At 39.5% G+C, this 22,438-nt stretch overlaps 1 protein-coding gene across 1 annotated transcript; it reads right to left on the reverse strand.

Annotated features, from left to right (window-relative positions):
* Window positions 1–143: 143 nt before the first annotated feature.
* On the reverse strand, window positions 144–19,048 carry LOC110057473 (uncharacterized). The gene is made up of 17 exons (XM_020764063.2): window positions 18,916–19,048; window positions 15,693–15,714; window positions 15,305–15,393; window positions 13,703–13,759; window positions 13,076–13,169; window positions 11,632–12,069; window positions 11,044–11,328; window positions 10,597–10,776; window positions 10,096–10,302; window positions 9,246–9,647; window positions 8,561–8,932; window positions 7,798–8,001; window positions 7,164–7,358; window positions 6,575–6,967; window positions 5,345–6,043; window positions 5,019–5,039; window positions 144–4,868 (listed from the first exon to the last, which is right to left on the reverse strand). Exons 1-17 carry the CDS (start codon window positions 18,916–18,918, stop codon window positions 448–450), a joined length of 8,082 nt encoding a protein of 2,693 aa, XP_020619722.2. The 5' UTR covers window positions 18,919–19,048; the 3' UTR covers window positions 144–447.
* Window positions 19,049–22,438: the final 3,390 nt, after the last annotated feature.

A 22,438-nucleotide genomic window follows, 5' to 3' on the forward strand; every position in this document is an offset into this window, starting at 1 on the left:
TCAATGAATAAATGTACGTAAACACCCATTTATGCTGAAGAAGGTTATTGTATTTTTAACCGAAACGTTCACACAAAGAGTTTTTAGTGAGTGTCAACAATTTTTAATTCTTACTATTATCATGCCTGACTGCAACTACGGTATTTTTTAACACCCGTTTTGGTAAAGTTTATTTTAAATTGCAAAACCACTGTTAGTAGTGACAAAATAGTTACCAAGTGTGTCAAAATACACAAAATGTTTCTCAATGACATCTAACATAGATTATTTCAAGGAACAGATATGAATTTACCAACAACCAGAAAAATTGTTCTAAAAATGCGTATGCTTAAAATACTTCATTTAATTCGTGGTCATACTAATCCAATTTGAATTCTGTCTGACAAATGACTTTTTTATGCACCCATCTTGTGCAATGGTTCAAAGTCAAAGTGCAAACTTCAGGAGTTATTGTGGCGGGTCTTTCCAAATCGTCCCATCCTCCTTATAGTATGGACCTAAATTCCAAATATACATTTCGTGATTGTTCCTTTCTTTGCAAACAGGCTTGGTATTTCGTGTGCACATGGTACACACATACTGGAGAGTATCCCCTCTCCACGAATGTGCAAAGGGACAGCGACTTGTTGATCTAATGTCACAGGTTCGTTTTGTGTGAATCTTGCATTCTCTCGACTTCTCAACACCAAGAACCCATGAACCATGGTGAAGTTTTCCTGTTTTGTCAACGTACCTGGGTTTAAATACTTGTTTTTGCTTTCCTCTCTCACGAGTCCCTTGTACGCTTTTCCAGGTGCGACCTTTTGTAGGCAACGAATTGCAAGCTACACCCTGCTGCTGTTTAGTCGTAGATTTTGTCATTTGTTCCTCTCGTCTTGAGCTTCCAAGTTGTAGGGCAGAAGCGTACGACGCCCACTTTGGTACAGTTTGGTGATGAAGGTCATCAACACTGGCCCACGATAGCATACTAGTTGAAAAACCTTCGGAACTTGAAGACAACTTGGGATTTGGGACCATTGTTGGTTTGTCACGACAGCTACTGGGTACAGCGTTAAGGTTATGTGGCATGGACGAGCTGATCGGTTTTTCCTCTTGATATACAGGAATACTGCAAGGAAAGCCGGAAAAGTCAGCTGATAGGACATCTAGGTTCTCAGCTTTTGTCACATCTGGCTCTTGACTTCTTTTCGTTGCTGAATACTTCGGCTCACGGAATTTTCCCCTTTTAGAGACAGGCGTGCCATAGTTGTCTTTGTGATTTGCCGCCTCGCGGCTCAAAATGGCGTAGGTGTCGTTGTCGACGGGATCATACGCATAAGGACCGGCAACAGAAAAGCCAATGTAGAACCACAAGTCATCTTTGCTTTCATATGGATAACGTGTGTCGTCAAAGCGTAGCTGAATTCCTTGGTACGTTATGACACCTTTGAAATTGACGTCTTTTTGACCGCACACTCGTTCCAGCTTCTCAGAGATATCCTTACTTCTCCAAAAGTCGGTCTTATTTTCCCACTTTGTCTGAAATTCTTGGCTGGTTACAAAGGCGTACAACCCGATTCCCTTTCCAAGGAAGTACTCAGCGGCCGATTTCCGAAATCCTTTTCCCGTCTTGTCTCGTACAATTTTGTCGCACTTTTTAATGGACAACTTTGCAGAATGACTGAAAGCAGCAAGGCTTCCATTAGGAGTAGGAAAGTGGATCATGTAGTTGAAAAGGTGAGCCCATTCCGAACTGGGATACCTGACAACCCATTTGCTCACAATTTTGTCAAGCTCATCAACGGATGGTCTTTCCTTCATACGCAAGCAGGCCTTGCAGCAAATTAGGAGATCGTCTTGGCTCCCAAAACCACGAAGACAAAGTGGTTTAAGCAGATTGTAAATCAGTGACACATCTCCATCTCCTAAGTTGGCCCAGGAGCTGTACGGAGTCTCATCGTGCTTGAAAAGAATGTCTTGAACAATCTGTTGGTAAAGAGCAGGTGCATCTCTCGTCAAAGGGGATGAAAGGATCGGAACGTCCTCTTCACTGAGCTCACTTCTGTCGAAACCGGTAACTTCGTAAAAGGTTCGCCGCAGTTTTGACGCCCTTATTTTTGCATTACTTAGGCCTCTGATCTCGTTCTCGTCGTACGTGGTCATTCGGAGCTTAACATCTCGGAAGAGTTCGTTGAAGAGAGCAAGTGTGCCAGTACTGAGTTCCTGGACATAGCTGTGTTCTTCTTGCCTCAGTGTGTCTTCCATTTCTCTTGGAATTTCGAATTTCTTTAAATACCTTGTGAATCTTTCACTCTCGAGACGAAAACATGGTAATCCTTTTACAATTTCAAGAAGGGAGACCATGGCTTGAATTTTTCCAATCATGGAGTAGTGATTGAGAGTATTCGTCGTGCTAAGTGCTTTGTCATACACTTCCAGTGCTTTTCGACATATATCGATCACTACAGGCAACGAGCAGGGAAGGTTAGGCAGTTCCTCTGGCTTGAAGTCTCTAAGCTGCAGAAGGTACAGAACTCCTTTTGTCACGTAGTGATGACTGTACTTAGGCTGCTGATTTATGGCGATATCTACCGCAACGTGTGCTGCCTCGATACATGTTTCTGGCATTGGCAGTTTGACGTCTGCTTCCTTGTTCATAGTGGAGTAGAGACGATGATGCAGGTCATCCTTTGAGTCCATTTCTTTCGCACGCATCTCATAACCCATGAACCGAGCCAACTGTTGCCAAGCATATGCCTTCTCCTCAGTTTGGGATGCCTTCTGGCAAATTGCGATGAGTAATCGGAGGGCTCCTCGAATACCACTGTCCCCCTCCAAGATGTCCACTATCAAAGGAGAATACCTGGTGCGCACTTCATAGAAGCCAACAACTTCGGCCTCAATATCAGAATCAATACTACCATCATCTTGTGCCAGATCCTCCAGAACAACTGTATCGGAAATTCTCTTGCGATCCAAGAATAGCTTGAAAACTTGCTCCTTCAAGAATTTGTTCACGTAGGCTTTTCCTTTGTGAATCTTTTCCAAAAGTAGAATCGCAGTGTCTTCGATGTTTATTCTAGACTTTACAACCTCACTGACCAGAGAATGTGCTGGCCTCCAGCCGTGGTAACCATTTGTTTCATTGTATCCTTCCAGGAGAAGTCCTCCAAAGATCCTGTGAATGTTTTCCATTAACGCGCACTCTTCGCCTGTTTCATCACTAGCTTCATAAAGAAAGTCACTGGCAACTGGATGGGGAAGGATAGCGCGTCCATCGCTGTAATAATGCAGAAAGCAGCAGAAATTAAGGACCATCTCATGAATTTCTTGGGAATCTCCCAAAAAGTCGAGGGTACTGTTGATATGGTTCTGAAGCCTTTTCTCGATCTTGTCATAGTCGCGTCCGAAAAGCTCCAACCCGAACCAAATGAAACGCTTTTCCCTTTCAAGAACTTCTTCTGCTCCTCTTCTTCGTTCACTGTCACTTGTGATGTTGATTAGGATATCTTTCACAAGGCTCATCTCCTTGTCATCTAATTGTCGCAATGAAGTTATGTCGAAGTCTGTGTTAGTACTCAGTTTTCCAATCGGGAAAGTTGACAGAATGACGCACTTGGTCTGTCTTTTTTCAATCTTCTCCGTTAAACGTCTGGTTTCATTCTCAGGGAAGTTATCAACCAGAACTAGAGCAGGAAGTGAAAAGTTAATGTTCTTTTCTTCGTAAATGATTCCTTGCAGTTGCTCGATTTGATAATCTGTAGCCGGTGTTATTGCCTTAACGACAGCACAACGATATTCTTCTCGTTTGTTCCACAGGATTCTGCGACACAGGGTCGTTGCACCTGATCCCGGTTCATAGGGAACAGTGACAGTCTTGACGTGACAGCCCGGGTCCTTACCAGGTTTAGACAACGACTTCAGTGCATGCTCAATTTTCAGGTTCGTCTCCTCTTCAAGTGTTCTTGGGATGCAATGGTTATGAAATAAGTTGGTTTGGCTTGCTTGGGCGCCCTTGTAAAAGGCATTCCTTGCTTTCTCGATGTCCTCTGCTGAACTCGGCAGTCTAGGATTTGGAATGTAAACTTCAAGATCATCCCATGAATGGATCACTTTGTTAAGGACTTCTTTGAGCTGACCACTGAAATACGGGAGTTCAGTTGTTGCTCCTCTCTCTTCAAACTTAGTCGGCCCAACCATTTCACGGACGATTTCTTTCAGCAGGCTCCAAGGAATTCCGGAAACGGAACATTCTCTAAGTTCTTTCTGCAGTGAAGGTTCGGAAGACTTTATAAATGCCTCTGCAACAAGCTTGCTTTCACTTATAATGGTGACACAGTTACTTGCCGAATTTCCGAAGATACTGAAACAGCACTCCATGATGTCTACCATCTCTTTAACGGCGCACTCACTAAGGCCAAGAAAGACGCACAAAAGCCGTCCGGGAGGAAAACAACGTTTGTAAGCGGAGAGAGCTTGATAAACACAGTCTCTACAACATTTTATCCAGCCTCCTTTTTGCATTTCTTCGTTATTCAAAATCCAGGTGGTCCCTCTTGTTGGAAGGGTGAAATCGTTACCAGATATCCAATCAGATGAAACTTCTTTGAAGTCATCGAGGCTTCTGAGTTTTGCTCTTGGTGCATCGGTTGTTTCGTTCCAAACATAGTGCAGGCCATCCTTTTTGGAAGCAGCATCAAACAAATCAAATACTGCAAGCCAAGGGATGTTTTGCAGGAAAGCCAGATGTGGTGTTCCTCTGTACTGGGGAGGCAACTTGTTGGCAATTAAAATGTAGCCGAAGTCTTTAGAGTTCACGTCACGCAATCGGTCTCTTACCAATGTACTGAATCTCTTGACGTCAGAATCATCGATATCCGGGATTGGGCCTGTGACAATAACAAGACGACTCGATAATACCTTTTATTCTGAATCTAATTTGCTACGGAGAAATGTAATAAGAGGTAATTTGTACAGATATGAAAATAAAACCGGTTTTTTTTATTTATTTGACTTTACAAACTACTAAATGTGCTTACCTTCGAGTGATTCACTGATACCTAGAAGAAAAAACCCAAAGTAAACCACTGATTTGGACTTGAAACCACGGTAACCACCTATTTAATCTTGAAAATAACTCGCACTGTTACATGAATGAATGCCTTTAAACTGTTAGGCATCAAACTCTCTCGTATTATTTAGTTGCTAATCGAACATTTGGGATAAAAGAAAAAGCTTGCCAAAACATGGTTTAATTCTGCTACTGGTAGGTTTTTCCGTTCTACCATTTTAGATCTTAGAGTGTAGCATCTATATATCCACCAACCACCATATGAGATCACAAGTAGAAAGCAAACACACTTACCGTGTTTTGTCTCCCTCTTCCATTCTTTATACTTTGCCGTCAGAGGTTCTTTCACCTGTCTGTTAACTTCATGCTGCTTCACACTGCTGGATGCGCCACTGGTTCGAATGGCAACGTCATCAGATTCATCTTTGTACACTTTGTAAAAGTCACTGAGTTTCTTTGTACATAGATCCTTCTCAATCTTGACTCCTCGTTTCTCAGTCCAACATTTGCTATAGTAAACATTGTCTTTACACAATTTCCAGTCACGAGAGACCTCGATTTCAACGACACACAAGTTTGTGCGGTTTCCCTCACTCGTTACAGGAATGAACTCTATGTTGACGCAGCTCTGATCTCCTCCTTTTTTGAGGGGGCCATCATCACTCTTAATGTGATCATCAAGGACGAATTGAAAAGCCTTCATTATGTCATCTATTACATCTTCCACGTCAAGCCCGAGAATCTCACCTCGTTTAAACCTTGAATTCTGTTCTTGACAGTCTCCAACTCCAAAATAAATGATGCCTTTTCTATCAGCATTTAAGCAGGCGCAGATGAACTTTTTTGCTTTGTCCATGATTTTCCAAGGAAGTGATGAAGGCTGTGCACTCGTAAGAGATTTAAATTCCACCTCCCTGTTCTCTTCTGCATCGAGGACAAAGCCCTTTGGATAAGATGTGTCCTTGCCTTTGACTCCAAATGGTCTTGGGACGCCTGCATCAAAGTTGACATAATTTAAAATATAGTTTTTAATTAGTAGCATAAAATTAGAAATTTTGTCACTTTTACGTACACTAGTCGCGAGAAAAGCTTCTAATTAGAAAAACCTGTGATATGAAATAATCTTACACGAGTGACGACCTTCTGTTTTTGCTGCTTGTTCAGATGCTTGAACGTCTTTAATTAAACATACACCAATCAAAGCAAAATCAAAACATCAAAGTTAGCTTTGATTCTTTTTTTTTTCTTTTCTAAAAAAAAGGTAGCTTGCAACTGCAAAACTTGTTTTCCCGATTAAGCGTCTTCACCTGATATAATCGCCTACTTATGTGCTAGCATATTTAAATTGGACATCATTTGCTCTCCTTAGGATGCAGTCAGAAAGTCGGAAGGTTCATCGCCAAATATAATGTATTGTCTTAATTATATAAATTATCCCGACCCCTCTGAGTTTGAAACTGAAAACATGAGAATTAGTAATACGTGGGAAGGACTTTTAAAGGATGATTGCATATGCATACTTACACTTTAAAACTGGTTCAGAAACCTCCTTACAGTTGTGTATCTCCAGCAAATCATTTTTTCCTTCTGCTCCGATTCCCTGGTTGGAAATTTCTTGTTTCAAGAACGTGCCACTACTTTCCTTTGCATTGTGACTGGAAACCAATTTGCCAGGCTGTATTTTTTCTGAACCAGAATCTTTTTCTTTTGAAACTAATGGTTCCGCTACGTCGGAAATAGCCACGTCACTTGCTGAGGTCTTTGTCATGGTGGTTGGGTTACGTTTTGGAATATTGCCGTTTTCGTCAATCAAACTGGTGTACCCTCCTAACATATCGCCCATTTTATCTTCCTGTTTAATGTCAAGCTCATTCTCACGTTCTTGGGCGAAACTGTCAGAATCATTCGTTGCCAAGCCTTTGTGAAAAATAGGAAAAAATATACCCATTTATTCGTCCATTCGTTTGTAAATCAAGAGTAAAACGGTTCTTCCAATCAGAAAGTGAACGTTCAGAATCAGACGCATATGAATTAAGAATACCTAAATAAGAGCTCTAAATAAAATTGGCCATGATCGCCAACACCAACAATGCAATACAATACCAAACCGTACCGTGCCGTGTATCGGACAACAATGCACGATGCTCCGTTGCAATTGTTCCATTGGAGGAGCCCGTTTCCGGATCTGAGGACGTCTTATCTTCAGGCTCATTATCGGCAGCCACCGTTTCGCTAGCTTCGGTTTCTTTTGCGGCACTTTCCTGACTCTCGTTTGCTCCAGCATCACCCGCTCTCTGGACTTCAAGGTCTACCAATTCATAAAAAAAGAGAAAATGGTTATTTGTGAAAGAATTTCATGATCAGTCATGCGTTACGCAGCGAAAACTGAGTTGCGGTGCGTTAAACTTAATCAGTTAAAATTGTCGTTCGTTATTCTACAAGAAAACCTTTGGTGCATGGACAAGCAAATACAATGGAATCCTAAACTAAAATATTCCGTAGTGAATATATGGATTACAAAAATATATAGAGCTCTAATATGAGACGGGTTTTCAAAGAAGAAAAATCAAGTATTACTACTTCTGATAGATAGCTCCGTACTCGATCGCAGGGTACCCTTCGGCATGTGTTGAGCTAGAACTCATTTCTACACCTGTGTTGGAGCATTATGCAATGAAACCAGTTGGGCATGTTACATCGGGGGAAACTTCAATTTTAATCCCTAATTCCTCATTAGTGAAACTAACCTGAAAGATCTGCCTGGTTTACTGTCGCCTTGAAATCTTTGTCAACCTTATGAGGTTTACTCGTTTCATCTTCACAGTGATCGAAAGCAACAGAGTCCACTTCCAGAAACCTCTTATTTACAGCTAAAGGTGGCACGTCTTTCTCTTGGTTTTCTTTTAGGGATTTCCTGAACGAAGTACCCTTAAGATCTTGGACTTGTTGATCTGTTGGGAAAAACAACAAACTTCTGATATAGTTTATGAACAATAGGACGATGCATATCTGACCGTGAATTGCGTCGGTAGATTTGTCTGCCATTTTTCATTTCAATTAATTGTTGCTGTAGGTAGGTAGAGCGTAAGTAACAATACTGAAAAACCATAGTGATGCAGTGCTTTTATCTCTCCATTTATTCAAGAAGTCAGAAATTAGGAGAGTTCTTTATGATTGAGGGGAACAGAGCTACCCTATAATTCCCCGTGAAGAGATTCCCATAGCCACCCTACGCGGCCCGTTGAAAAGGTGTGGCTGCTGGAACGGCGAGATTTGTTCAGTCCGTAAACTGGAAATCAAGCTATAAAACTTTGGGGGGATTAAATTTTGTTAGCCTTCGAAAGAATAAAAGGAAAAGAAATGCTTGCCAATGGGCGATTGAAATTACTTGTATGTGAATTTTTCCAAAGCGTAGTTTACAAGAGAGGTCTTGCAACTGTAAGAGAGCTCTACTTGGAAATTTCATCATGATAGACATATATACATTTAGACTTTACTTGTCTGAAATACCTGTCTGATGGATGAGTATTTCAACATCATCGTCTGATGGGGGAGGATCGTTGTTTGCTGTCACAACATCGGTGTCCTCTGTAGTAGGCGATGAACTCAGTAAATCTCCCTGACCATTTTCTTGTTCCTTTGGTTTGATCAGTAATTTCATGGAATCACTGATGCAGCTATCAACGGTGCTGTTTTCGTCACGAAAAACTTTAGAGGCCTCTTGAATAACCTCTAAGGTTTGTCCGTCTTTGAAAACCTCGGTCGGAGATTTGGGGCTCAGTTGTATAGAAAAATGTGTGTTCTCAGGTTCGTCATTTATGTTGTCAGTGACAACGATACTGTCTGTCTTTGGCGTTGTTTGAGTGAACATTTCCTCCAGTCCTGTTGATTAAAAAGGATCGTTAACTGTTTTAACAAACGCATTACAACAGCAACAAACAACAACAACAACAACAACAACAGCCACCATAATAACAACAACAACAGCAACATCGATACGGTTTTGTCAGTGTAAAGGGCAATGCAGTGTAGCAAGCAGGAAACGTAATAAGTGCTTCGATCCCACAACAATTAATGGCACCACTTTGGTTTTAGATGATAAATTATGCAGACTCTGCATGTAGTCTGTAGTTACGTCAGTTCTTTGGTTGTTGTTAGTTTACCGATCGCATGTCGTGCATTTCTTTGAACTTACCAGACTGACACTTTTGGTTGGATCTGTCATTTTGAACACTTGTGGAGTCTTGCTTATTCCTTAGAAGCTCTTGTGTAAGGCGGCTTTCAACTGGACTCAGCACGGAAACATTCATTGCTGTTTCACGAGGAATGGACTGGACAGCAGCTTCCTCTTCCTTTTCCGGTTGTCGCATGGTAAATTTGTCAGTATCCAACCTTCTACTGGTAGTTTCGATGACTTGGTCGGATATTGGAGACCTCTCTGTGGGTGCATTGTCACCACCCTTAGTGTTGGCTGGAGTGGCAGCACATGGACTGTCACTGATATCTTCTTCTTTGAGCTCATTCGCGACGTCTACTTTTGTGATATTTTCTTGACTCTCAGTTGCTGTAGCATCGCTCCAACTTAGGGCTGCATGCTCTATCAAGTCATATGAAACGAAAATGGTTATTTCTGAAAGGAACCTTCGTTAAAGGGTATGCCTTACATAGCGATAAGGGAATTAGACTGAATGATACTAAATCAAAACATGTCAGTCGTTCCTTGTGCAAGACAACATTCAGTTGGCAAGCAGATAAAATGAAATCCCCAAATTGAAATATTGCTTAGTAGTAATTATATAGCTTGCAAGAATATGTGGAGCTTTAAAATGGCACTGAGTTAAAGGGAATCAAGTATTCCTCCTTATCACGGATAGGTTTGTACTCGATCGCAGGGTACTCTCCAACATTTGTTACGCTACCCTAACGTTGAGCTGGACCTCATTTCTCTACACCTGTGTGGAACCCATTGCAATGAAACTAGTAGGACATGTTTCAGCCGAGGAAACCACAGCTTAACTCACTAACTTCTCATGAGTGAAACTAACCTGGAACATTACTCCAGTCTGTTGCTGTCTTGAAATCTTCATCAAGTCCATCAAATTTACTTGTTTCATCTTCAGGGTGGGCGACAACAACAGACTCTACTTTCAAGAATCCCTCTTTTAGAAATGAAGATGGCGCTTCTTTCTCTATGGTCTCTTCTTGGGATTTGCTGAAGGAAATTGTACTGTCAGAATCTTGGGCTTTGTGATCTGTTGTGTAAAGCAACAAAATTTTCATAAGATGTAGACCCCATTAGGGGGAAGGCGATGCATACGCGGCGGCCGTGAATTGCGTCGACCAAATTTGCCTGGCATTTTCAGTTCAATTGTTATTGTACGTGGGTACGGCATCAGGACAAATAGTGAAAAACCACAGCAATATAGTGCTTTTAACTCCTCATTGATTCAAGGAGTCATATAAATTTTAAGAGGTCTCGAGGATGGAGGGGAGTAGCTCTGCTCTATATTTCTTCGTGAAGAGATTCCCATACCCACCCAACCCACCTCTTTTATTAAGTCTGGAAACCTCGCGCTCGTGGTCTTCCGTTTTGCATGCTTCTTCTTGAGCCCGATCATCATCTTCAAGCCTTTCAAGGACAGCCTCTTCACGTTGAGCACAATTAGTTAGATTTTCGTCCCTGCTCTCTTTTTTGTAAGCATTGCCTGCTGCTGGAATGGCGAGATCTATCAAGTCAATAAAATACTGGAAATCAAACTGGAATTTTGCAATTTCTGAAGTGGGTATAATTTCGTTAGCCTTCAAGAGAATACAAGAAAATGGTAATTAATGGCAGCTAAATGGCAAATTCACTAACACTAGTGGAATTTATCCCAAAGCTTAGATAGAGAGGTCTTGCACTTGCAAGAGAGAGGGCTCAACTTGAGAATATAATATAATTTGTAGACTTCAAACTCCTGCATATACAAAACTCCTGTATCTATTAGAAATACCTGTCTGGTGGGTGAGCATGTCAACAGCAACAGTGTCTTCTGTAGCAGCCGACGAACTTAGAAGATCTCCATGAGCGTTTTCTTGTTCAATGGAATCGCTGTTTTCGTCACACAGGACTTTATCAGTCTCTTGAATAACCTCACAGGTTTCATGTCCATCTTTAAAAGCCTCGTTGGGAGTTTTGTGTCCAGTAAAATGCGTGTTTTCAGGTTCGTCATTTCTACTTGCAATGATTAAGGTGCTGTCTGTTTTGGGTGTCGTTGGAGGGGACATTTCCTCCAGTTCTGCTAATAAGAAAAGTTTTGTTACCAGTTTTAACAAACGCATTACAACAGCAACAACACCTACAGTAACAGTAGCAGCAGCAGCAGCAGCAGCAGTAGCTGAAGCAACAACACTTTAATGGACCGTTGTTGCATGCAATGCTAGCTGTGTCCCAGAAGGGAAACGTACTAAGTATTTCGAACCCAGAACAAAGGCACGACTTGATTTATGATGGCAAGTTATACTTTAAATTTCATCTCTAGCTACGGCTCTGCTTGGTTACGTAATGTTAGCCTATCGGTATGCTTTTTTATTCAACTTACCAGACTGACACTTCTGGTTGGATCTGTCATGTTGAACACCTGTGAGGTCTTGCTGATTCTCTCCAAGCTCTTGTGTAAGGTGGTGTCCGGCTGGACTTAGCATGGAAACACTCAGTGCTGTTTCCCGAGGAATTTTGTTAGTCTCTTTAAGTGTACACTGGACGGCAGTTTCATCTTCCTTTTCCGGTTGTCGCAAGGTTGTCGCAGTATTCGACCTTTCACTGATAGTTTCAGTGACCTGATGGGATATCGGAGGCTCTTTTATTTGTGTAGAGTCTTCATTCTTTAGGCTGGCTGGAGCCAGGTTAAATGGACTACCACTGATGTCTTCTTTCTTCGGGACGTTCTTAAAGGTTGTAACATCTCCAGACTTTACAGGAACCTGTACATTGTCCTGAGGTGGGCCGGATGTTTCTATTGTGGGGGCATCTAACGTTTCTGTTGATATATAAACGCAGAAATTTGCTTTATTTTCAGCTGGCGTTCTCTTCCTGAATAACGTGAATTATATTGTACAATTCAATACTGTACTGTACAATTACACACCAGATCTTTCGGTTAGAAGAACATGTTAAAATAACCTGCAAGAGTGCATTTTTCCGCATTCGTAGTATAGCTAAAATTAGGCGATACCTATCCCAGAGTACTACTGAGACTATTGTTCACGCTTACATAACATCGCGTTTGGACTATTGTAACGCCCTACTGTACGGTCTCCCAAAGTATCTGATTAATAGACTTCAGCTTGTACAGAACTCAGCAGCTCGCCTTGTTACCTTGACTAGAAGGTAGGAACACATCACACCAATACTAAGGAGCTTACATTGGTTGCCAGTTCATTTTAGGATTATTTTCAAAATATTGTTGTTAACTTACAAAGCTCTGAATGGACTGGCCCCTGATTACATTAGAGACCTACAGCGATTTAACATTTCTGGTCGGACACTAAGATCTTCAAACAACAGGTTGCTTGATGAGCCTAGAGCAAATCTTAAAACGTATGGTGAAGGGCTTTTTCCGTGGCGGCACCAAGGCTCTGGAATAAACTACCCCTCCAGATCAGACTTTCATCATCAGAGGCAGTTTTTAAGGCTAATCTTAAGACTTATCTTTTTAAGCGTGCATTTGATTTGTAGTTTTTACTTTTTATTTGTAGCCTAATTGTATTATATAGCGTATTTGATTCTTAGGATTTTAACTTTTAGGATTTAGGATTTTAGGTTTTTAAAGAATTAGGATTTTAATTTTAAAGTATTGTAAAGCGCCATGGACAATTAGTGGAAAATGGCGCTATATAAATGTATATTTATTTTATTTATTTATTTCGGTTGACCGGAAAGATCAATGGACGAATTATTGCATGAACGGACGAAAGAACAAATAAAAGGAAAGCAAATAATCGAACAAATTGATATTTTGTACGTGCGTAATTTATATTTGTCACCTCTAAGAAAAACGTTCTGACCTCCACGTTTATGATACTTGGTGAACCAAAATCTGCTGAACTTAAAACCTTGACCAAAGGGCAACCTTAATTCCTGTCGCATGAAATGGAATAAATAAATTAGTTATGGATAGATACTAGCTATTACACTGTATGGCATAATTGATCCCTCGCTGATCCGTTCCAGTCGGAGTTGCTGGTAGACGTTCAGCTTCTGAAGAAAACTATCGGCCTTGTCGGTAAAACTCTGACGTTTTTATCCCTTTAAGCCCCGATTGTCCGATATGGTGCAAAATGCTATATTAAGTATGAAATTCGGTTATTTTTTATCGGATCTTCCGACGACAAAATGTTCTTTGAGAGATCTGCATAATGGAAGCACAAACTCATAACTCCTAAACCAACCCCTCAAGTTTTGTAACTTTTCATATCTTATGGTCAAGTGAAAACTATCTGATAAAATCCCACTCCAAGAGCTCCAAAGTAAGGTATTGTTTTGAGGTATACCCAAAATATGCTAAGGTAATTCATTAATTTGAAATGTGAGTTCAAACACACCCGCTCAACTCATCCCAGGTGAGAATTAGTCTTTACTTGCTATTAAGGCAAATGTTCTTGTTTTCTTACCTTGATAAGAAAGTTTCTGAGTTCTTCTTCGGAATTCATAAAAAACAAAGTGTCATCCTAAAATGAAATACAATAAAATGAATGATGGTAATTCATTCCAAGAGCATCTTTGTAGACTTACCAGTCAGCTGATCAAAACACAGTAATACACCATATGCAAATATGGCGGACTACTCACCACTGAAAAGAAAACTTTCTCTCCTGTGAAAGATTTCATTCCCTTCTGTTGGCATTGTCAAAACAAAACAGCGAGGCCCAACTAGTCTCGCTTTCATACAACTCGTCCCGGGCGACGACCGAGAGGTCCACCACATTTGCATAGGGTGTATGTAGTTGACTTGTCGTTGTTTCAAATAGTGAAGGTCTACTCTTAGCTAGAGCAACCGAAACATACGTCATATCACTCAGTATCAATACAAGACGTGTTTATTTCAGTTCATGATGTTATTTATAACTGATAGACGTGCTGCTTAGGTCTTTAGGCTACTAATATACATGCATGAGTTTCAGCTAAGTTAACTTCGTGGTCACTACGCTGGGTCAATACATGTATAAGAGAAATCTTCACCATTCATTCTATAACACAAGGATAACTTAATCATTCAAGCAGCAGATACCTACACACAAAAAAAGAGTTGAGCTTATACCATTAGCTACCAAAGTCTGCCATGATATACCGACTGAAATAATCTGAAATTCACGATTTAACACGATATGGTTCGTTTCGTCACGGGAAATTTTCAGTTCACCCGGCGATAAATACAAAAATATCACGGTACTAGAAAGAGTTTGAAATAAAAAGGTTAGAAACCGATAAAACAAGGCATTTGAAAATCGGCATGGCTGCTATAAATGTGACATTTTCAAGAGGAAATGAATCTCGTTCGAGATTGAACTGTTACCATGGTTACACTCGCTACTGGTTGTTCCTGCTCTTACCATATTTTGAAAAATTGCACGAAATGTAATGAGAACTAACAAAGAACTTATATGAACAATGATTTCTCGGTATGAGTTCACAGAAGAGTAAAAACTAGTACTCACAGCGATAAAGAAGAAGACCGTTCCCATTGAAGCTAATGTACAACTGTATGACTGTCTATTGACAAACATTGAAAACTTAACTTGAAATCAGTCTTGTCGATAGCCACTTTGAAAGGCACTTTGGTACCAGAAAAACAAGTAAGAAAGTGTAAATAGCTAACGGTACCAATAAAAAGGCCACGTTTATTACAATACCTAAAAATGAAATTTTCATTAACTAAGTAGACAACCGTCATCACAAGTAATGGACACTGAGCCTAAAAGACTAAATTCAGCGATCTATTTGGAATTGAGTTGATTCAAATGTGAAATATTCTAATCCTATTAATTCTTTCTTCAATTCAGAATGCTGGAGGCTCACATTTAAGGTTAACACTGATAGCACTTACAACAGCATATACACCGCTTAAGAGTGAATTTCTCTAATTGTCAAACATAGGGTGGCAGAAGTCGATGGAAAAATCAATTTTTCCTTTTTTGTCTATAGGAAGCTCTTAGGCAAATAGCATATTCCAGAGAAAGTATTTTCAATCAATCATAAATAATAATTTCAGTTACCTGCAAAAATTGCTCCTTGAAAAATGGTTTTAAGCTACCGAGTCTGAGTTCATCCAGGGCAGCAAAGGCCGACTGGTACTCGAAATCATCTGCGGAAGTTAACAAGACAAGTAATTTCAACGAAAAAGTGAGGGATGGCCTGATATGCTATAAAATTTACTCATACTATGACAGAGTTTTGATCGAACGGAAGTTCTCGTCAATTGAACATTGTTAAAGTTTCCGAATCAAGCGCTTGGATTTCGAAAGGTAAATACTAAACTTCTACTTCACCAAAAATTTTCCAAAATTTTAAATTTTAACCTTTTTATGTATGATGTTTTAGTGAGAATTTTCTGAGTCTATTCCACCTCAACCAAATGCAAATGTTTCACAAAAACTGGGTTACCTGACTCTTGGTTCTTTGACTCCTACAATGAAAATAAAGTCACTCAGTTATTATTACACAAACGTGATATCAATTACTTCAAAATTATTAATAATGTTCTCGTGCGTTCAGGCAAGTGTAGGAGTTGAAAGTAATTTCCAAAGTAAGGGCACTTGGTCGAAGGATAAGTTAAGGAAGTTACCTATTTTTGAACACCTCCCGCTATCTTCATTGACGAGAAAAGATCCAGCGGCGAAATACTAGTTTCTTCGGTAATTAAAATTCAATGCACTTAATTTGTCTAAATTTCAAGAGTTTGCACTTTTAAAAACAACAAAGCAATTAAATGCTTTTGTGTTTTGGCGACAAAACATTTAGTCTTCATTGGAAATAATGAATTTTAGTCCAACTTTGACTGAGTGACAAGGCTACTGGCTTTGGGATTTACTTCCTAAAAGACCCTAAGAAAATTCATCCATCCGTCTGTTCATATCTGCGTATTACTGTTATGAATTATTGTATACATGTTGTCATAGTGATGTGCGCTGCGGTACTTTATGCAATGGCAGCATGGAGGAAGGAGGGTTTTTGTGAAAAGTGCGTTTTACCTGGACAAAAGATGGAGAAAGAGACCAGTGTAATATAATTAAACCCCAGAACAAGAACTAAGTCGAAGACATTGTGTGCACTCACGGAAATTGTAAAGTAGGTTACATCACATGTGTTCACGAGCTTGCGATTGCACTCAGCGGTATAATTATGTAATGTATAAATTATGTATGCTTCGTTAGGAGCTCGTGTTTTTGTGTTGTACGTTAGTATGAGATTAGCTGATTAAAGCCTCGAGTTTAGCAGGCAATTGTCTTCTCCGCTTCACAACAACTAGAAAGCAGAAAGAAGGCCGGTGGGATAGAGTGAGACGAAAGTAAATGCATCCAGCCTGCAACAATGACGAAACCCTCGTCTTGATTCTTGGCTAAATACGATGCCCTTAAATTTCTTTTAAAAATGTATAGAAACGTTCACTGACTATATAGAGTTAAAACTTTCGGGCTTTTGGCTGCCAGAGTACAGCCTATTTTTTTTCGTTATCCATCGAAGGCTGTAGTCTGACAGCCGAAAGCCCGAAGTTTTAACTCTACATAGTCAGTGAACGATTTTATAAATTTTTAATATGTTTCATTTTAACCCGAATTTCATTTTGACCTACGACATATACACCTACCATGTTAGTTAACTGCTCTTCATTAATGGTACCACGCTGATAGCAGAACCGGTTTATAATCAAATTATTTGTTTTTTATTCAGAGATACAAGCTAAAATTGAAAGTAACATGACAAGGTGTGTTGGGAGGCTTTCGTCAGACTAAGAATTTAATCTTACCCTTTGATGCTTGATCAGCCAGGATATGAACAGTTTTAAAGATGAACTGTTTAGATGATGCAGTCGTGACATTGTTTGAAATACGGCAACAACAATTCTTTGAGGTTATTGAAAAAGTATATTAAGTACAAGATGTAAACAGACATTGTGTCATTTCATAATACATCTTCATTTACAATTTGACATCAATGGCCAATAGCCAGAACCTATATTACCACTACCAATGCCAGGCAGATTTTGATAAAATGCTTCTATAAAAAACTCTTGCAAATATGAATAAAAATCATTTGAACTTCATTGAAGTTTTGCACCAACTTCCCAATCCTCCCAAAAAATTATAGATGTTAAGCTAGCTGTATGCCTACAAATACAGTTTTAGAATAAAACATTTCAATATGACTTACAGTGTACAGTCATGAAAATAATATAAAACAAACAAACCTGGCAACATGGCAGAAAACCATTATTGCCTCATGAGCTTCCACTGGGATAGAACAGGACCTAAATAATTCACAGACCAAAAATAGCAGTTCCTCATATCTCGTCACTAAAGTCAACTAAACGGATGAAAAAGGCAGAGAAATTATTTGAAAGAACTACCGCGTACTGTGACATCAGAATCAGTACTGCAGTACAAACAAATAACACCTTCGATGCGGTAAAACTGAAATGCTTTTGACGTGCAATTGATAACTTTCAAGAACGTGTCGTCTTAAATAGGGTTTTCCTTGTTCTAGGAGAACACAGAATTAAACCTCTTGTGAGCAAGAAATAAAATTTTTCAAAGAGAGTTGAAAAATGTGAGACGTGAATGCTCAACCCGACATGTGTGACCTCAATAGCACAGCCGTTAAACAGTAAAAAAAAGAGGAAATTTTCGTTCAGAGGAAACGGCAGAAATCTGCTGGTGCATACTGGTGCATTATGTTCTCCGCGCAGGAAAATATCTAAGCTCTTGATTCATTGTACTTTTAGGCCAAGCACCAGTACCTGAAAGTCGTGAGCGACCGAAAGTTTCGACCTACAAAAATGAGGGAATTTTACCTTGTTCGAGAAATACCATAAGTTACCTTGACAAGCTCTAAATGTAAGAACTTCAATACCAAAATCTAACTTGGCTACTCTCAATTCAAACTTTCCAAATATAACATTTGGTATAGAAAAGGTGAGCGAATGTAAACCGTGTAGGCAGGCCTGAGTAACAAATGGTTTCTTAAAATTGAACTGTTTCATTTTGCAAATATCACAACTCACTCTTGAATGGAAGAAGGCTTTTATTAACGGGCTTGTTCGAAAGCGAGGCTGCCCTCACATCACAAGTAGTTCCTTAATGAGCAATGCCTCATTACACCCTTTCATAATCGATTTTCCAAGTTCAGTGGCTCACAACCACTTTGATTAAATTAACTTTCCTCTAAGTTTAGTAAGAATGGACAGTTAAACTTTCAGATAGAGGTTCGAATGATGAGGGAAATGATGCAGTATCGTTCAAAGAACAGAATGCAATGCAACGGTAGTCAAGCGCGCAGAGTATCAACAAATAGAGAAATTTACATTTAATGCAGACAGAAAATAAACAATTGCACGATTCCATTTTGTCGTTACTGAACAATCATTTTGATACAGAAGGTGACAATGATTTTCGCAACTGTGCGAGAATCGGTGGTGGTTTTAGGTGTTTAAACAATCTCAAGCAATCTTTGCTGTTTAATTTAATATGGCGAATAAAATTGTTTGCCCTTGAGTGCAGCTGAGCTATCTTATTTGGAATGGTTCAAACGACAAGAATTCTAAGAAACCCTTATAAACGAAATCCTAATTCCTTGAAATCCGTTGTTATTGTGATTTTCAAAAACTCACCATGTCTTAAGCCAAAATATCACGCCATCAGCCCATGGTATTTTCTCTTTCATCCGTCATTTTCTTGAAGCCTAACGCGGCCGTCGCTGAGTAATAACTTTGCCTTGACCCATCGGTTGCATCAGCAATTAGTTATCAGACTTTTTCTGGTGGGGTATTCCCCGTTCTCTTAATATGGGACTGACAGACTAATGATGTCACCAGTAACCAATCGGAATGTTCTTAATTTTAGTCTTCTCGGAAAACCGGTCTGAGGTTCACTACAAAATGATTTAGTCACGCGTGATTTGAAACACAATCTCATCTACATGCCACGAAAGCATAACCGTAAGCACAGAACAGCCTCGAGATATAAAGCATCAGTTTCTCGCTATATAGTTCACTCTATCATGATTGGGAATGTTAGCCTTAAGATATTGGTAGGCAGGTTAAGAATCAGTAAAATTTAAGTTTCCACTAACCGCACATTTCCGTCTTGAAAACCCTGTTTAATTTGCCAGACAGTTTACGAACTCAGGACATCCACAAGTCAGATTATATGAATTTTGAGTACTTCAAAATCATTGTATCGCGTATAAACTATGGGAATTTATTTGATATATGACTGTTTTAACTCAATTTATTGTATACTCGGTGACAAACCACTTTTAGTGAGATTCCACTTCTTTTCGAGAACCTTCTGGCACAGAATATACCAGAGGGGTCTCGAATAGTATCGTGTTTCTTATTGGTTCATGCCGATTACGTCATAACACGGCAATGCATTAAGCCTTAAAATGAGGAGCGTTGTTGAAACTCCAATCTCAATGCAAGTCCCTGAAAGGAACTAATGAAATTGCACTCAGCGTTTATTAACAGTAGTTCATCAAAATGGCAAGTTTGCACATTACACAAAATGGTTTTCTCTTATGATTTTCATTATTTTGTAAGACAGCAGTACAACTATACCGTAAGGTTCCAAACGATACGCGTTTGTTTGCTGGGTGACTTCATTAATTTTGGCGGGCACAGAAATACGTCTTGAAGCAACTCCATGTGACTGAAGTGTATCAATCAAACTAATGCACAACTCGACAAAATAACTGCAGTCTCTCTCAAACGATCTACTCATGCGATCTTCGTGACTTCAGTGACTTGATACTCGAAAACATTTTAATGGTTTGGGTCTACGGATTGCATTTTTGACCTTCGTGTATATTCGCAGGAACCTGCAAATGAATAGTAGAAAGCAAAGCCCGACGCGGGGCCACGAGAGACTCGATTTTAATTAAGTGATTTACTCTTGAAATAAGCTGCTATGAAAGTTAAATTGTTTCAGTTCAAAGCTGCATTTTGAAAACGAAATTAGAGGACGTTTCGACTTGGATAGTCGACCGTAACATTAAGAAGTAAAACAACGTAACTATTGTTCTCAACCTCGCTCCCAGGCTCTCTCTCCTCTCATTTATTTTCGGACCGTAGGTCTTTTCAGATCCGATACGCTGCGTTTTTTTAAGCATGGTACTGGCCATGCGGTTGAATGTTTAAATGTTTAGGCGTGCCTTGTCCAGCCACATTTATTCTTTTGCTTTTCGAGACACCAATCTTGACACTTTGTCTCCTTGCGCCCCGAAACACATGATGTGGCAACGCGCAAGTGAGTTCAAAGTACGGAACTTGATATAGTGCACGGGTCATTTTGCAATTTTATATGTGCGTTGGCTTTTGGGCTGGCGTCAGAGGAGGTTGGTCACGCGCCGAACTGCAGTTTGGGTAAATATCACAATGTGCTTCAGTTTACACGTTCTCTCATGCTGTTCGGATCTCTGGAATGGCGACCGAAGATCCGTTAAAAGCTGAATTTCTTTCGTCTTTTCGGTGTAAATACTGAACATTGAACGTTATTTTGCTCCTCAACTCCATGGATTACCTTACCTACAGATGATGATCGATAAAGACTATGAAAACGTGGGGGTTTTTTGCGATCGAGTCCCAGAGTGAAGATGAGTCCACGCGAGATCGATCGATCAATACTACACACACAGAGATGGATATTTGCACGTATTTCCTCCATATATCCTTCCTTGTAACATCTTATATCGATTCTTGAATAATTGTTCTCTCGAGTACTGCAGCTTTACGCTTCTCAGCCAATAATATATTCAGTATACGAAAGCTTGAATGCAACTTCTTCTGACTGCGTGTTATTGTTTACATTTTTGCTTATGGCTTGAAAATTGTGCTTTATTATTTTACAGTGAACTGAAGAGATATAGTTTATTTAATCGGAATTTGTCAGACTTTTTGTGCACTGTGTCAACGTATGTCATATCTGTGTCATAGCCTGAGATTATAGTGCAGTACCTTACTGTACCACCGAAAAATTGTCTGCATACTCCTCTCTCATAACTGGTCAATGGGGTGAAACTCTCGTATGATTTGGAACACTTTGCAAAAATACTTATGAAACAGGTCATCAGCAGTGAAGTACTCAATTAATTAATTGAGAAACCAGGCTTTACATCTAACTGTTACGAATTATTTCAAATTTTGTGGCAATGAATATTGTTTTTGCATATTTTCACAAAATTCCAATATCATAGCTGGTTAGTTCACAATGTGTGCGAGAGAAAGCTCAATTTGATGACAAACACACTCTAGCTAGGACATGTAGGCATCCCAAAGGGTGGTCCTTGATATATTATGAGCAGAAGATATTTTCCTAAATGATGAGGGTATTATGGTTTGTCACAACGATTGGTTGCTCACTAGTGTATCACTACATGTACCCAATTATCGGTGCACTGAAATTATACATCTTTCAGTAGCTAAAAAAATGTTATAATATTATAATAAAATTGAGTCTAGGCAGCCTTACCACACCAAAGTTCTGAAATGGTCACTTTGTTTTGAAATGAAAATCCTGGTCCGTCCTTGGAGAGAATAGGGCATCAAATAATAATTTTGCAACAAAACAGTGATTATCATGCTCGCATTCAAGGCCCATTTACACTTCAGTTCATTCTTAGTATAAAAAAGACAATTATTGGAACAAGCTATCCCACCACTTTATCTGTATATTAGGGTTGGAAATCGATTTTTGTGTCTAGATGAGCCTAAGAATAACCTTGTGAAAGAAAACTTAACATTATTGTAATGCAGAGTTTCAATATTGACTGTGGAGTGGGTTCACATTGTCTTTGTTTAATGCCATAAAGTTTATAGACTCAGGACCGAATAGTTACCATAACAATGAGAAAAAGTTGTAAGATATACACAGTATTTCACAAAAAACCTTGAGTTGACTATTATATAGGGTTTATCTTGGGCCTCAATTTCCTTGACAAATTGGGCTGTCCTTTCAGAAAACATCAATAATCATTCGGTGATTCTGGACAACCACAAAAGTGATGATTTTGCAGCGGGCCTTGTACCAATATGAGATACGTGTATAACACATGCACATAAGCAAAACAGATGACATCAAACAAATAGCTGTACATTACAGAAACAAAACAATACAAAGCAATATCTTTAATTGAAA

The sequence above is a fragment of the Orbicella faveolata genome, unplaced genomic scaffold, assembly GCF_042242905.1.
Source record: "Orbicella faveolata isolate gen_17 unplaced genomic scaffold, um_ofav_v1 contig_3, whole genome shotgun sequence".
Taxonomy (NCBI): Eukaryota; Metazoa; Cnidaria; class Anthozoa; order Scleractinia; family Merulinidae; genus Orbicella; species Orbicella faveolata.

Coding starts and splice junctions, on each gene's coding strand:
- LOC110057473 (XM_020764063.2), bottom strand. Junction 12,070..13,075: donor TCAGAACGTTTTTCTTAGAG/GTGACAAATATA, acceptor ATATATCAACAG/AAACGTTAGATGCCCCCACA. Junction 10,777..11,043: donor CATGCTCACCCACCAGACAG/GTATTTCTAATA, acceptor TTGACTTGATAG/ATCTCGCCATTCCAGCAGCA.